This window comes from Lynx rufus, unplaced genomic scaffold, assembly GCF_022079265.1.
Source record: "Lynx rufus isolate CCGP_SWC_20201006 ecotype Redwood Valley unplaced genomic scaffold, mLynRuf1.p SCAF_1, whole genome shotgun sequence".
Classification (NCBI taxonomy): domain Eukaryota; kingdom Metazoa; phylum Chordata; class Mammalia; order Carnivora; family Felidae; genus Lynx; species Lynx rufus.
Window position 1 is genome coordinate 158,974,701 of NW_025814823.1, and position 11,569 is coordinate 158,986,269.

The window sequence follows — 11,569 nt, forward strand, 5'->3', positions numbered from 1 at the left end:
AACTGTAAACAATTCCTGGGATTTAGTTCAACTTAAAAAGTAGACCATATAATTTCAGAGTAAACTTCTTGAATTGACAAGAAATTTGGTGAAAAATTGCTCCTCTATTTCTTTTTCTTTCTTTCTTTTTCTTTCTTTTCTTTTCTTTTCTTTTCTTTTCTTTTCTTTTCTTTTCTTTTCTTTTCTTTTCTTTTTTCTGCTTCCATTCTCCAAATCCACAGTATAAGACCCCTGGCTCTATACAATTTATCCAAAGCTTTGAGCAGGTCAAGAGCCCTTTTACCCTTCACTAGTGAATTCAGTGCTATTGTAAGAGAAAGACATTCTTTCCTTCCCTTTTCACTTAAAGAAACACACCAAACCTGAATAGACTCCAGGCTAGACTGGGGGAGGGAGTGATTTTCATTAGTCTAGCATAGCTATTGACATATGCTTGAAGAAAATATTAAAAAAAAAAAAGACAGAAGGAAGAAAGGTAGGAAGGAAGAGAGGAAGGAAATAAAGGGCTTCCACTATGCATTAAAGGGCATACTGGTTACAATTTTATTTCTAAGAAGAAAATTTTATAGGATAAAATGGCCCAACATTTCTTTTTCTTCATCACACATATGAGAAATATAAACTAAAAGGACATCTGGAAACTAACATTATTCAGCAATCAGAGAGCAAAAATCCAAAGCAGTGATGTTTTGATGGAGACAAACATAACAAGATTCACAAAGAAAGCTGTAACTTATTGAAGAAAAAAAAAATTCCATATGCATTTTACCTTTTGGGCAGTTCCATAGCAAAATTCTATTTCAGAAGCCCTTTGTAATATGAAACTCACTGTAGATAAGATACAACATGAAGATAGTCTGTTTTGCAGCAGCAGAAAATCAAATTGGTTCCAGAAACTAAGTTACATGACAAATGGTATAATAGTATTGCTAGAATTGGGAAGTTTGATTGAATTATTTTTCATAATCATTAAAAAAGACTTTGAAATAACTTTGCCATAGCTGTTTAGATTTTGGGGGGATAGGGACATTGCAGATATGGGAAGGCTAATTTTATTGGCCTTTTAACTAAAGTGTTATAATTTGTTACCAAAATTTAAGAGCTCACTGGTGATTTATTGTTGTTTGTTTGCAATAAAAATTTTCAGACAAACACAATATTTGACTTAACACAGTTAACATGTTATGGAGGGTGAAACAGGTTAACAAATATAGAGTATTTATCATTTCTAAGTTATTTTTAGTTTTAATCTCATTAGCAATCAGCCGTGTTTTATTTAAAAAAGCATCTGGAAGAGTTCATTAAGTCTTAGGCAAGGCTTATATTTTAGGAAAGACTTCCAAACAGTTAGCAAGATGTATCACTGACAAAATAACCCAGCAACTAATACCCGTAGGTGAAATGAAATCATTCTCCTGACTGAAGTCAGGAACAAGTTAAATATCACTTAGACCACAGCACACGACTACAGAGATTTAGGAGAAATCATACTTAAATAGGATGTGACTAGACGTTTAGGACTATTTTCAGAAAACTTTTTCCCCTTCAGTACTTACAGTCTTTGAAGACTAGAGCCGGGTCTCTGTGAGGCAAGACTTGGGCAATGATGTGTCTCAGGGATTCCAAGGTTCTGTCCATCTTGGGTCTGCCTGTGTGAGCCTGCTGCACAGTGTCCTCATGCCTGAATTCTTGCAGTCCTGGACTGAATTTGTGCAGCTCATTGATGCACAGGATTACCAAAGAATCCCTTTTAACATCTGCCAATCAGACATTTCCCAGAATCTAAAGACCCCTCAGGGGGCCCTCCTCCCAGGCTCACTTATCTTTGTTGTATGCTGAGCTAATTAGCTCTAAAGGCTGGCTGACAGGCGGGTTCCCATTGCTTCCTTCTGTTAAACACACCCACCTACAGGCTAGCTGGGGAAGCTCTCTGATCATGAGACCAGCTTTCCTCTCCAACCAGATTCTGCCTGAATGGTGTGTAGCTTTCCGACTTGGGTATTTCTTTTGGTCCTCCATCTTCAAATGTGCTGTCCCCTGGTATAAAATCAAGAAGGTTATTTGTCAAAGAAATTACCTTAGGAACAAAGAAATTTCCAGCTCAGGACTTTCAGTTCAGAATTAGTATAATCTAAATTCTTCTTTGGTAAAGAAGTGCTATAAAGAGTATGGATATAGCCAGGGACCAGATTATGGTATTTGAATTCAGGGGCATCTCTCTGGGAGCCAAGTTTAAAAGTTGTTTTTCTTTTTTTTTTCCCCATCACCCATGTTATTGTCACTTATGATGGGTAGTGGCAAATAAAACCTTGTTACTGTCTTTTGGCTTGCCTAGGAATGTTTGTTTTTGTTTTGACTCTTCAAGGAAAATCATTCCAAAGATTGAGTTTAATGAATTCTGATATTATTCACTTCCTTTTATTTTGTGCTAATTCTTTCTATTAAAATTTCAGAAGAAGCAAAAATATATATTTTTTTCAATAGAATATAGGTAGTTACTAACATACCTTAACAGATTCTTTCTCTATTTCCCATACCACTCACGACAAGGTTAAATAGTCTTTCCACAGGAGACATAAACATGTCATGAGATTCCATTGCAATAATTAGGATTCATACCACATATAAAAGAACTGATTTTAATGGCTATAACCTATGATAGTTTATTGAAGACTTGTTAAGGACTACTTTACTTTTATTTAAAATACTTTTTCGGAGTTGGCACAAGAGATTGCTCTCCCATTTCCAGATTCCATAACTATGTTGTGTTGCATGATTAACTGAAAACAGTCCTTTAACGACAAAATAAAAGTAAAATGTTTTCCATGCAATAGGCTTCTTCAGCTAGATGGTAGAATATGGGTGGGCTTAATAAAAGGAAACAGAGGAAATGGTGCTGTCATAATAAGTCTTATCATAATGACTATTACTTAGTAAATGTCCACAGGGAATATATGTCACATATGACAGAGACATGGGGCTGCCCCACTGTGCAAAGATATTATTATAAAAAAGGATGTGAAAGAAGTAGCGCTACATGTTAAGACACTTATTTAGGGTTCCAAAGTGTACTTTACTTTACATGGGCTGCACCAAATAGGAAATCATCAGCATCTTTGCCATTCATGAGCTTAGAATTTAAAAGAGAAGCTAGATGGTTTGTAGATAAAAAAAAAAAAAAATTATACATTGATTGGACACAAAGTATAAATGAATGAAAGTACTTTCAGTGTGATACTGAATTGGAAACCAAAACATATAAGGTTCCCATTAGAGAGCCAGGGATTCTCAAAGGAGCGAGTCTGATAATGTAAAACTGGTCTATGCCGAGATTTTGGTCAATAAATAGACTTTTTATGGGCTTATCTTTAGTAGTACATAAAAATATTTTGGTTGTGTATTGTGATGAAAAGAATACTGAATTTTGTATTAGTAAAATCTAGGATTTGATATTTGTTACCTGTATAACTTTGAAGAAGTCATGTCTTCTCTGGGCTCACAGTCCTCATCTAGAAAATTAGGGGATTGAGCTGAATGCTTTCTTTAAGATCTAACATTTATGATTCTGTAGCTATATTACAAATGACCACAAATATTTTCACACACTATAGCTTTCTGAAAACTCTTACACTTATTTCCTAAAAGCTGGACTGGTCTTCAAACAGATCACTTCTAATCCCATAGTAAACTTCATATCCTTTCAACAATATGAGAAACACAAATTAATATGGTGAGTTCAAAGATACTCATCACACACACACACACACACACACACACGCACACACAATAAAAATCCAAAAACAAACAAAATAAAACAAAACAAAACAGCCCAAAGATATTCATTACTAATGCTAACTAAAATGAAAGGTAAGAATTTGTTAAGAAAATTAACTTTCAACTTCCATAAGATTTTTCTAAAGACAAACTGAGTGTCTGCTTAGAGAACTCCAAAACGGCTTTGCAAAGATAACTTTGTAAAAATATCATGATATTTACTGAGTTATATTTTAAAAAATTAAAAAAGAATTCTAGTTGGATAGTATAGTTTCTTCTTTCTGATCAGGCCCAATGCTTCAACAGAAGTTTTCCAAATCCTCTGCTAAGCATTTATTCCTTGCCCATCCATAAAGACTTCTCACTCTAGAGTGTTAATGTAAGACAGTTTAAACTAACAACTCAGGGGTTTCTCACCCTTTTATGTCTTTAATGTAGAAAGTATATGAGGGAGGTGGGAAAAACCTAAGATACCCCTGTCTATTTAGTACAGATTCTACAGTTCACATGTTAGATTTCACTGTCAACCTCAGCCAACTGTAGGCATATGCCAAAAGCAAAACTTAGGTATTAAAACAAGGGTAGAGGACTACAGTGAAAACCAAAATGATGTTTTTACAAATCCTGTTAGAATGCTACTCAGATGTGTGAGAAATGCCATCCAACTGATATATTTAGTGATCAAAACTTATCACCCAATGGTAAAAGGGAAAGACTCAGTGCAATAGCACACTTACTAAGCTCCCAGGGAGTACAGAACTCTTTGAGAAGATGAGAAATCAAGGTGGTATATTTTGTACCGTTTCATGCACTATGCAGCAAAAACGTCTATGGAAACAATCATTTTGCTGGTAAGGAAAAGAAAATTTATTCCTATCATTATAGTAATATATTTGTTGGGTAGTTCATTACAGGTACAAAAATGATAAGAAAGTGGGGGTCACCAATTGAAATAACACGCAGAATGTTAAAACACATAATAAATGCATGAAATAATCATCTTTAGTTAAAAACAGGAAAGAACCTCCACTATCCTCTGTGCCCCCTCACTTCATGATCTGTTCTGTCCTGGAGGAGCCTGGGGTAGGTGAAACGGGAGAATGGGCCTGTAGGTGAGGCTGTAGTGAAGATGGTGAGATTCCAGGCATGTAGGCATGCAGACTCCACTGCAGTAACTGAGCCTGAGCCAACTTATAGCTACTCATCTCTAGAGGATCAAGTACCTAAAGAAGGGAGAAGACACTGATTGAAATTCAGGAAGATTATCTTCTCTGAAATAATTTCTTCACTTACTTGCTAATGCTTTGATTCTTAAAAATTTACAATTTAAGATAAAGTAAATAAAATGAAAAATAATTCAAGTCATGCAGTTAAATAAACAGAGAGTAAATCCTTTACAAAAACAATGGGGAACATAGCAGATCCATCCAGATTCCAATGGGAGATGGGTGGAAGGCCCTAAGAGCTGGATTGGCACAAGAGGGTCAAGGGTTGCCTATGTGCAGGACCGTTTCTAGGGGTGTTCTGGAGGGTGAAGAAGGGCAAGGCCCTGAAGAAAGTGACTTTGCTGAGGTAATAACTAATGACTGTTTAGTGTTAGCTAAACAAAACTAAAGACACCAGTAGGAAGAATGAATAGCTGGTTAACATCAACTTTGTTAACTCTTAACTGGGAAAGGTCAATGAGATATTTGAATCAAGGTATTCATGAGAGGGTCAGTTGGAAAGGCAACTTCTGACAAAAGTTCTGACAAATTCAAAAGACACAGGTAACATAAAATAACTTTATTTCAGACATATTTACCCTGATATTTCACTACATTTAGGAAATCACCAGTAAGTACTAATCTGTTTAACTACGTGAAAAGGTAAGTAGAAAATTGATTAATATCCCATTTATAGATTAAAAGAATGTACATCTCTTCATTTTCATACAATATTATAAAAAATGCTTTCTTAAAATAATATCCTTCCCCACAAGATAAAACTGCTAGTGAACTGCTCTTTATCTGTGTCAGGGCAGTTAGAATCAACACTTTTAACCAGAAAGAACAATGAAAGTACATCCGTTTATCCAAACCTTCTGTTACATATATATATTTGGGGGACTGAATGAGCCCATGTCATCTTGACTATTTTAAGTAACCAATTACCCAGCTCTGTCTTGGTATTTGGTCCTGGAAGAGAAGTAAAAATTGATTAAGAAATACTTTAGAGGCCAAAGATATCACCAGAGGAGGTTTTACTAGTAAGGTGAGAGAATTTGAATGTTCATTTACAAGACTGGAGATACTGATGCCAAGCCCTTGGGTCATTAGGTATGTGTTCTGTGGAAAACTGAACATATTACTGTTAACTGTGGCTGGCTGACTTCCAGCATAATATATACTTTGAAAGAAAAAGAAAAACAGTTTAACATTTTTTGTTTTGGGAGTGACTTTTTCCAGTGGATTTTACAACAATATTTTCTTTCATAAAAGTTTATCTAGTAATAACTAGGGCTCCTCTCCCTCTCCTTGCATTTTCTCACAGGAACCATCCCCACCCCCTACCTTTTGCTATCCAGTACAGGAGTTTATTTTGCTGCGTGTTGAAGAAAAAATTTACACAGGTTGTGGCTATAAAGTGATCAGATTGATCCTAAAAAAGGTGTCTGAACTCCAGCTGAGTCTTTGAGCCTCTCGTCAAACGCAAAGAGTTGAGGTCTCCTTTAAAGAAAGGATAGACTAATTGAAGCTAACATTTTTTTTTTTTTTTCCTTTAGATGGTCATGTTTCTGGGGTATGACTTCTTTGGAAGGTTTAAATCTTTGCAACAGTAATGAGCAAAGTAAAATGAAAACCTAGACTACAAAAAAAATATTAATATTAGATTAAAACAAACCCAGGAAGAATGTTTATTGGCTGTAAATAAATGACTTAAACCTGAGATTAGTTGATGGCTATCAACTAAGTTCAAGCAAGCCACTAACTTCATAGCTCCATATATTTTAGATGAAACTTCCTGTAAAGATTGCATCATTAGTATACTCTTAATTCAATTCAGGCTATATTTATGGATATGCTTACATTAAGATAAAAGCCTCGCGCCCATCCATTTCACATTGTAAACTATAATTTCCATTTCACTTCCTTTGCAGTCACTATCAGAGTACTGCACTTAGCATGTATCCTGTTGACACAGAAGAAATATTTCTTTTCAAAATTTGTTTCAAAGAGGAATAGAAAACTGCATACAAAGGGGGCCTGTGTTTCTACGAATTAAAAACTAGAGAAAGACCAAGTTAGAGAATGATATATTCTTCTGATCCTCCCCAGGTACCTCAGTAGCTTTGAGCTCAAGGAAAAAGTACTACTCCCCACCTCACCACCTTAATCCCCTCCTACCTCCTCATGAACAACCAGAAATGTTCCAGGCAGAGCTTCAGTCTACTGAGATCGGTTTTCTTGGGCCTGTGAGAAAAATGAAAGGCTTATCATGGAAAAAAAAACAAAAAAACAAACAAAAAAAACCCAACATGTTTTCTAAAAAGGGAGGAAATTTTGTGGAGAATAGGACTCAAAACCTGGACCTGGTTGTAAGGACTGTCTCCTCTCATACCTCCACAACACCAGGAAGACAAGTCAAAGTTTGTGGACCTTAGTGACTTTGCAAAAGAGACCCCTGGGCTGGATACCAAGTTCTAAACCACAGATACTCTGGTTTTTCTACCTTTCACCTTCCTGGTACTTACCAATTCCATTTTTTCCTCCCACTTACTCCCAACCCTATTCACTCCATGTGATTTTGGGCAAGTAATTTTACATCTAAAAATGTTTTCTCATCTCTAAAATAAAAACAAACTAATCAAGAATGTTTACACCTCCAGTATAATAGTAAGATTCTATCCCAGATTGTCTAAACCTTAATACTTATGGAGACTGGGCAACATTTTAGCTTCTGTTCAAGACTCCTTCCAATCTACCCACACTGACAAAGTTTCCCTAGTTCCCCTTTCCATCCCCTTTATTTTTAGTTTTTAATTAATTTTTTTTTCTTTTTAATTTTTAAATAATGTCTACACCCAATGTGGGACTTGAACTCATGATCCCAAGATCAAGAGTTGCATGCTCTACCAACAGAGCCAGCCAGGTGCCTCACCACCCCCTTTAAAATCAAATCATTACACTGCTCAAAATCTACAATCGCTCCTTTCCAATACATCAAGGTAAATTCTAACAAAAATTTTAAAATAATCTTTAATTTGGTCATTTGCTGCACAATACCCCTTTCCCAACCATAGCACACTACATTTATTTGTCTTCTGCATGATTTCCTCTTTGCAAGCTCTTTTTTTTAATCTACCTATTCAACCAAATCCCTCTTCCCTATAATTCACCAAATCACTCTGAACTTTCACTTATCCACTGTCCTTGGAGGTTCCTCAGTGAGATCAATGGTGTCAGGCTTTCAGGACAGTTGACTTTGTACTGTCCTTTAATTGTTATGTGTTTAATCTTGTTTCTTCAAATATAGTGGATGCTTTAGGTCAACAAAAATTTTATCTTAAAAGTCTGTATACTTCCTCAGTATCTTTAGACAACATCAAGCATGTGCAAAATGTACGGGTTAATATTGTATTTTTATTCCTAATGTAAGTTGAACCTCTTCCACTAAAAGCAGTTATAGTAATCACCCTTATTGGATTCATTCATTTCAAGTGGTTACTTTTTTTTAAATGGAACCATGTAATATTGTGACAAATATTCCAAGGATTATACTTTATTTGTATTATGAGGCACACTCCTATTTATGGAATTAAGCCTACATAATCTGATTCTAAATGTTATATAAAATACTAATTTTAATGTCATCATTATTTAAAATAGTAAGACAAAAGAAAAACTTACATTTAAAATGTAACAATATTAGTCCCTCACTGTGTTGTAGACTTTGGAGTTATTCCTACACTCCTTGTTATTACACAACTGTGTAACTCACGGTTATTTTGAACTTTACCTCATTCCCAGCCTTCTACAGTTGCATAAGATGGTTCCAGACTTTCATATAGCAAATCAAGGTCAAACTAAGATATGGCCTGATGCTCTCTAGGGAGATGTTTTGAAGAGAGATGAAGAATAATGGAGATGGTGAGCCTTAGCCACCCAGAATATTGAATGAGACTTGAAATAAACTTACACCTCAGGGAAGTGTTCTCCCTGAGAACCTAATGAACTCACACCTCCACCTTGTGGAAGTGGCTGATAAACCTCTGGGCTGCGGGTTTACCTGTTAAGTTCTTTAACTAGACAACTATGTTTTGTCATAACATTTACTGAGTACTTGACTAAAAGAATGATTATCTTCTAGTTAGTAGCCTTAAAAGATCTTTAAGGTTCTGGAGAAAGCTCAAAGACAGCCAGCTAGGCACCAAAGAACAGACCCATGGCTACCAATATCACAAAGTTATTTAGCACAAGTATAAACTGCATTATCTTGTAGGAAAAACTTATTTCGTGGGAGCAACAAGTAGAGGATGCAAGGTTACAAGCAAAGCATTTGTACGTTGAGATGAAAACAGCACCAAAAAGATCACAGGTGAAATATCAGTGACCTTGGAAATAGAAAAGATTCCTCCAGAATCTTCCTTTTGGTAATCTGAAATCATTTGGGAAATACTTCCTAATATATAACATGTATCAGGTACTGTGCTAAGCTCCTTACAGGTGTTATTTAATTTTTATAATAATTCTAAGACAGGCACTATTAAATGTCATCTCACAAATCAAAAAAGTGAGGTTAGAGAGGTTACAGAAGGCACTTGAGGTCTGGGAAGTGGTTGAACCAGGATCTAAATTTGGAACTCGTAGACTCAAAGTGTTTTATTAACCACAGTACATGCCTGGACTACATTAGTAGTACACTTAAATTGTTTTTGCTCATTGTTCACTATGGACGTTTTAAATGTGAGGGTTACATCTTGTTTGATAGACCAAATTCTAATTTCTAATTGAGGACTACTCAAAAACATCTTTTAAAAATTGTGAGTAGGGGTACCTGGGTGGCTCAGTCAGTTAATCATCTGACTTCAGCTTAGGTCATGATCTCATGGTTCGGGAGTTACAGCCCCATATGGGGGGGCTCTCTGCTGTCAGCAGAGTCCACTTCAGATCTCTCTCTGCCCCTCCCTGGCTCACGCTCTCTCTCAAAAATAAATATTAAAAAAATATTAGACACTGATTAGACACTGAATAATTTGCTTAGATTTATGCATTTGATGTATCTGTTCTGCCAACCACAAGAAACCTGAGGCTATTCAGGATAAGAACTGCTTACTTAGATTTCAAAGTTCCTAGAGTAATAGTGTTTATGTAGTAGGTACCCAAAAGTGGACTGCATCAACTGAATAAAAATCGAGTAGGAAGATGTCATATAGTTTCATTCCCAGTTTACCTTTGATACTCTAAATATAATATGTATTGCAACATAAATATTCTATGGTTCTATTAAGATGTCTTCAACATTATTTTACTGAAATGCTTTAAAGTAGATCTATTTAGTAAATGCTGTGAAGACACCTAAAATTCGAAGCTAGGTAAACACTTTCCAAGTTAGCGTTAATTTTCAAGGGAATTGGACATTTTCTTGTGTCTATGTAATTAAAGGTATTTATTAATGATAGGTCTTGCAAACAGAAGAATGAATTTTACAAAGGTGAAAGGGAATCTGCTGTCTTTATCATTCTTGGAAATAAATCTGCTGTTATTTCCTCTAGTAGATCATTACCACTGATGCAAGTAATTTTAGGACATTCTGGCTGGTGACTGTGGAGTGACATTGCCATCTAGTGGTCATTTTTTTTCCCATAGGTGATGCCCCTCTTCTGGCCTACTGGGTGATGCTGAGACTTGAATATCATCAGGTAGATGAACTTAAGCACCCATCTTCCAATCTCACTGGATTACAAAGTCTTTGTATTACAATGCCTTATGTATTTTCTTTCCCCTGCACTATTTTAGGACATTCTGGCTGGTGACTGTGGAGTGACATTGCCATCTAGTGGTCATTTTTTTTCCCATAGGTGATGCCCCTCTTCTGGCCTACTGGGTGATGCTGAGACTTGAATATCATCAGGTAGATGAACTTAAGCACCCATCTTCCAATCTCACTGGATTACAAAGTCTTTGTATTACAATGCCTTATGTATTTTCTTTCCCCTGCACTATTTACTTGTGAAGTGAAAACATGTTTTGGACCCACCCAAGAATATTAGAAAGAGGTTTTCATTCCTTATCCCTTCTACCTCCTTATACTCCTAACTCTTCTACTTCTGCTCAGGCCTGCATAAAAACGGACAAATATGGAAACTGGTGAGACTACGGCAACTTTCTGTTCCCATGACCACATTACCAATTTAAATAGTGGAAAACAAAATTATGCATCACCAGCTGATCCTTAATACTGGACTGGGGCACCTGGGTGGCTCAGTCAATTAAGTGTCCAACTCTTGATACCAGTTCAGGTCATGATCTCATAGTTATTAGTGAGATTGAGCCTTGCGTTGGACTCTGTGCTGACAGCATGGAACCTGCTTGGAATTCTCTCTTTCCCTCTCTCTCTGACCCTCTCCAGATCGCGCCCATATTCTCTCTCTCTCAAATAAACGCTAAAAAAAAAAAAAAAAAAAAAATACTGAAGCCTAAGAAAAACAGGTGGCAGTAAATTCTCCCAGTGGTTAAAGAAAATAAAAACAAATTGTTAGCAGAGTATCAGAAAGCTAAACATGATTACAATCATTGTATCATTCTAAAAGCTA

General features: G+C 35.9%; 1 protein-coding gene across 1 annotated transcript in view; it reads right to left on the reverse strand.

Moving 5' to 3' along the window:
- The window catches only part of LIX1 (limb and CNS expressed 1), a 59,240-nt gene extending 49,410 nt beyond the window's left edge, over positions 1-9,830 (reverse strand). The window contains exons 1-6 of the mRNA XM_047089549.1: positions 8,773-9,830; positions 7,161-7,226; positions 6,843-6,945; positions 3,461-3,509; positions 1,907-2,037; positions 1,557-1,702 (exon numbers count right to left, since the gene is read on the reverse strand). Coding sequence (XP_046945505.1) covers positions 1,557-1,702; positions 1,907-2,019 — 259 coding nt within the window. The 5' untranslated portion in view covers positions 2,020-2,037; positions 3,461-3,509; positions 6,843-6,945; positions 7,161-7,226; positions 8,773-9,830. The remainder of the gene's footprint in view (positions 1-1,556; positions 1,703-1,906; positions 2,038-3,460; positions 3,510-6,842; positions 6,946-7,160; positions 7,227-8,772) is intronic.
- Positions 9,831-11,569: the final 1,739 nt, after the last annotated feature.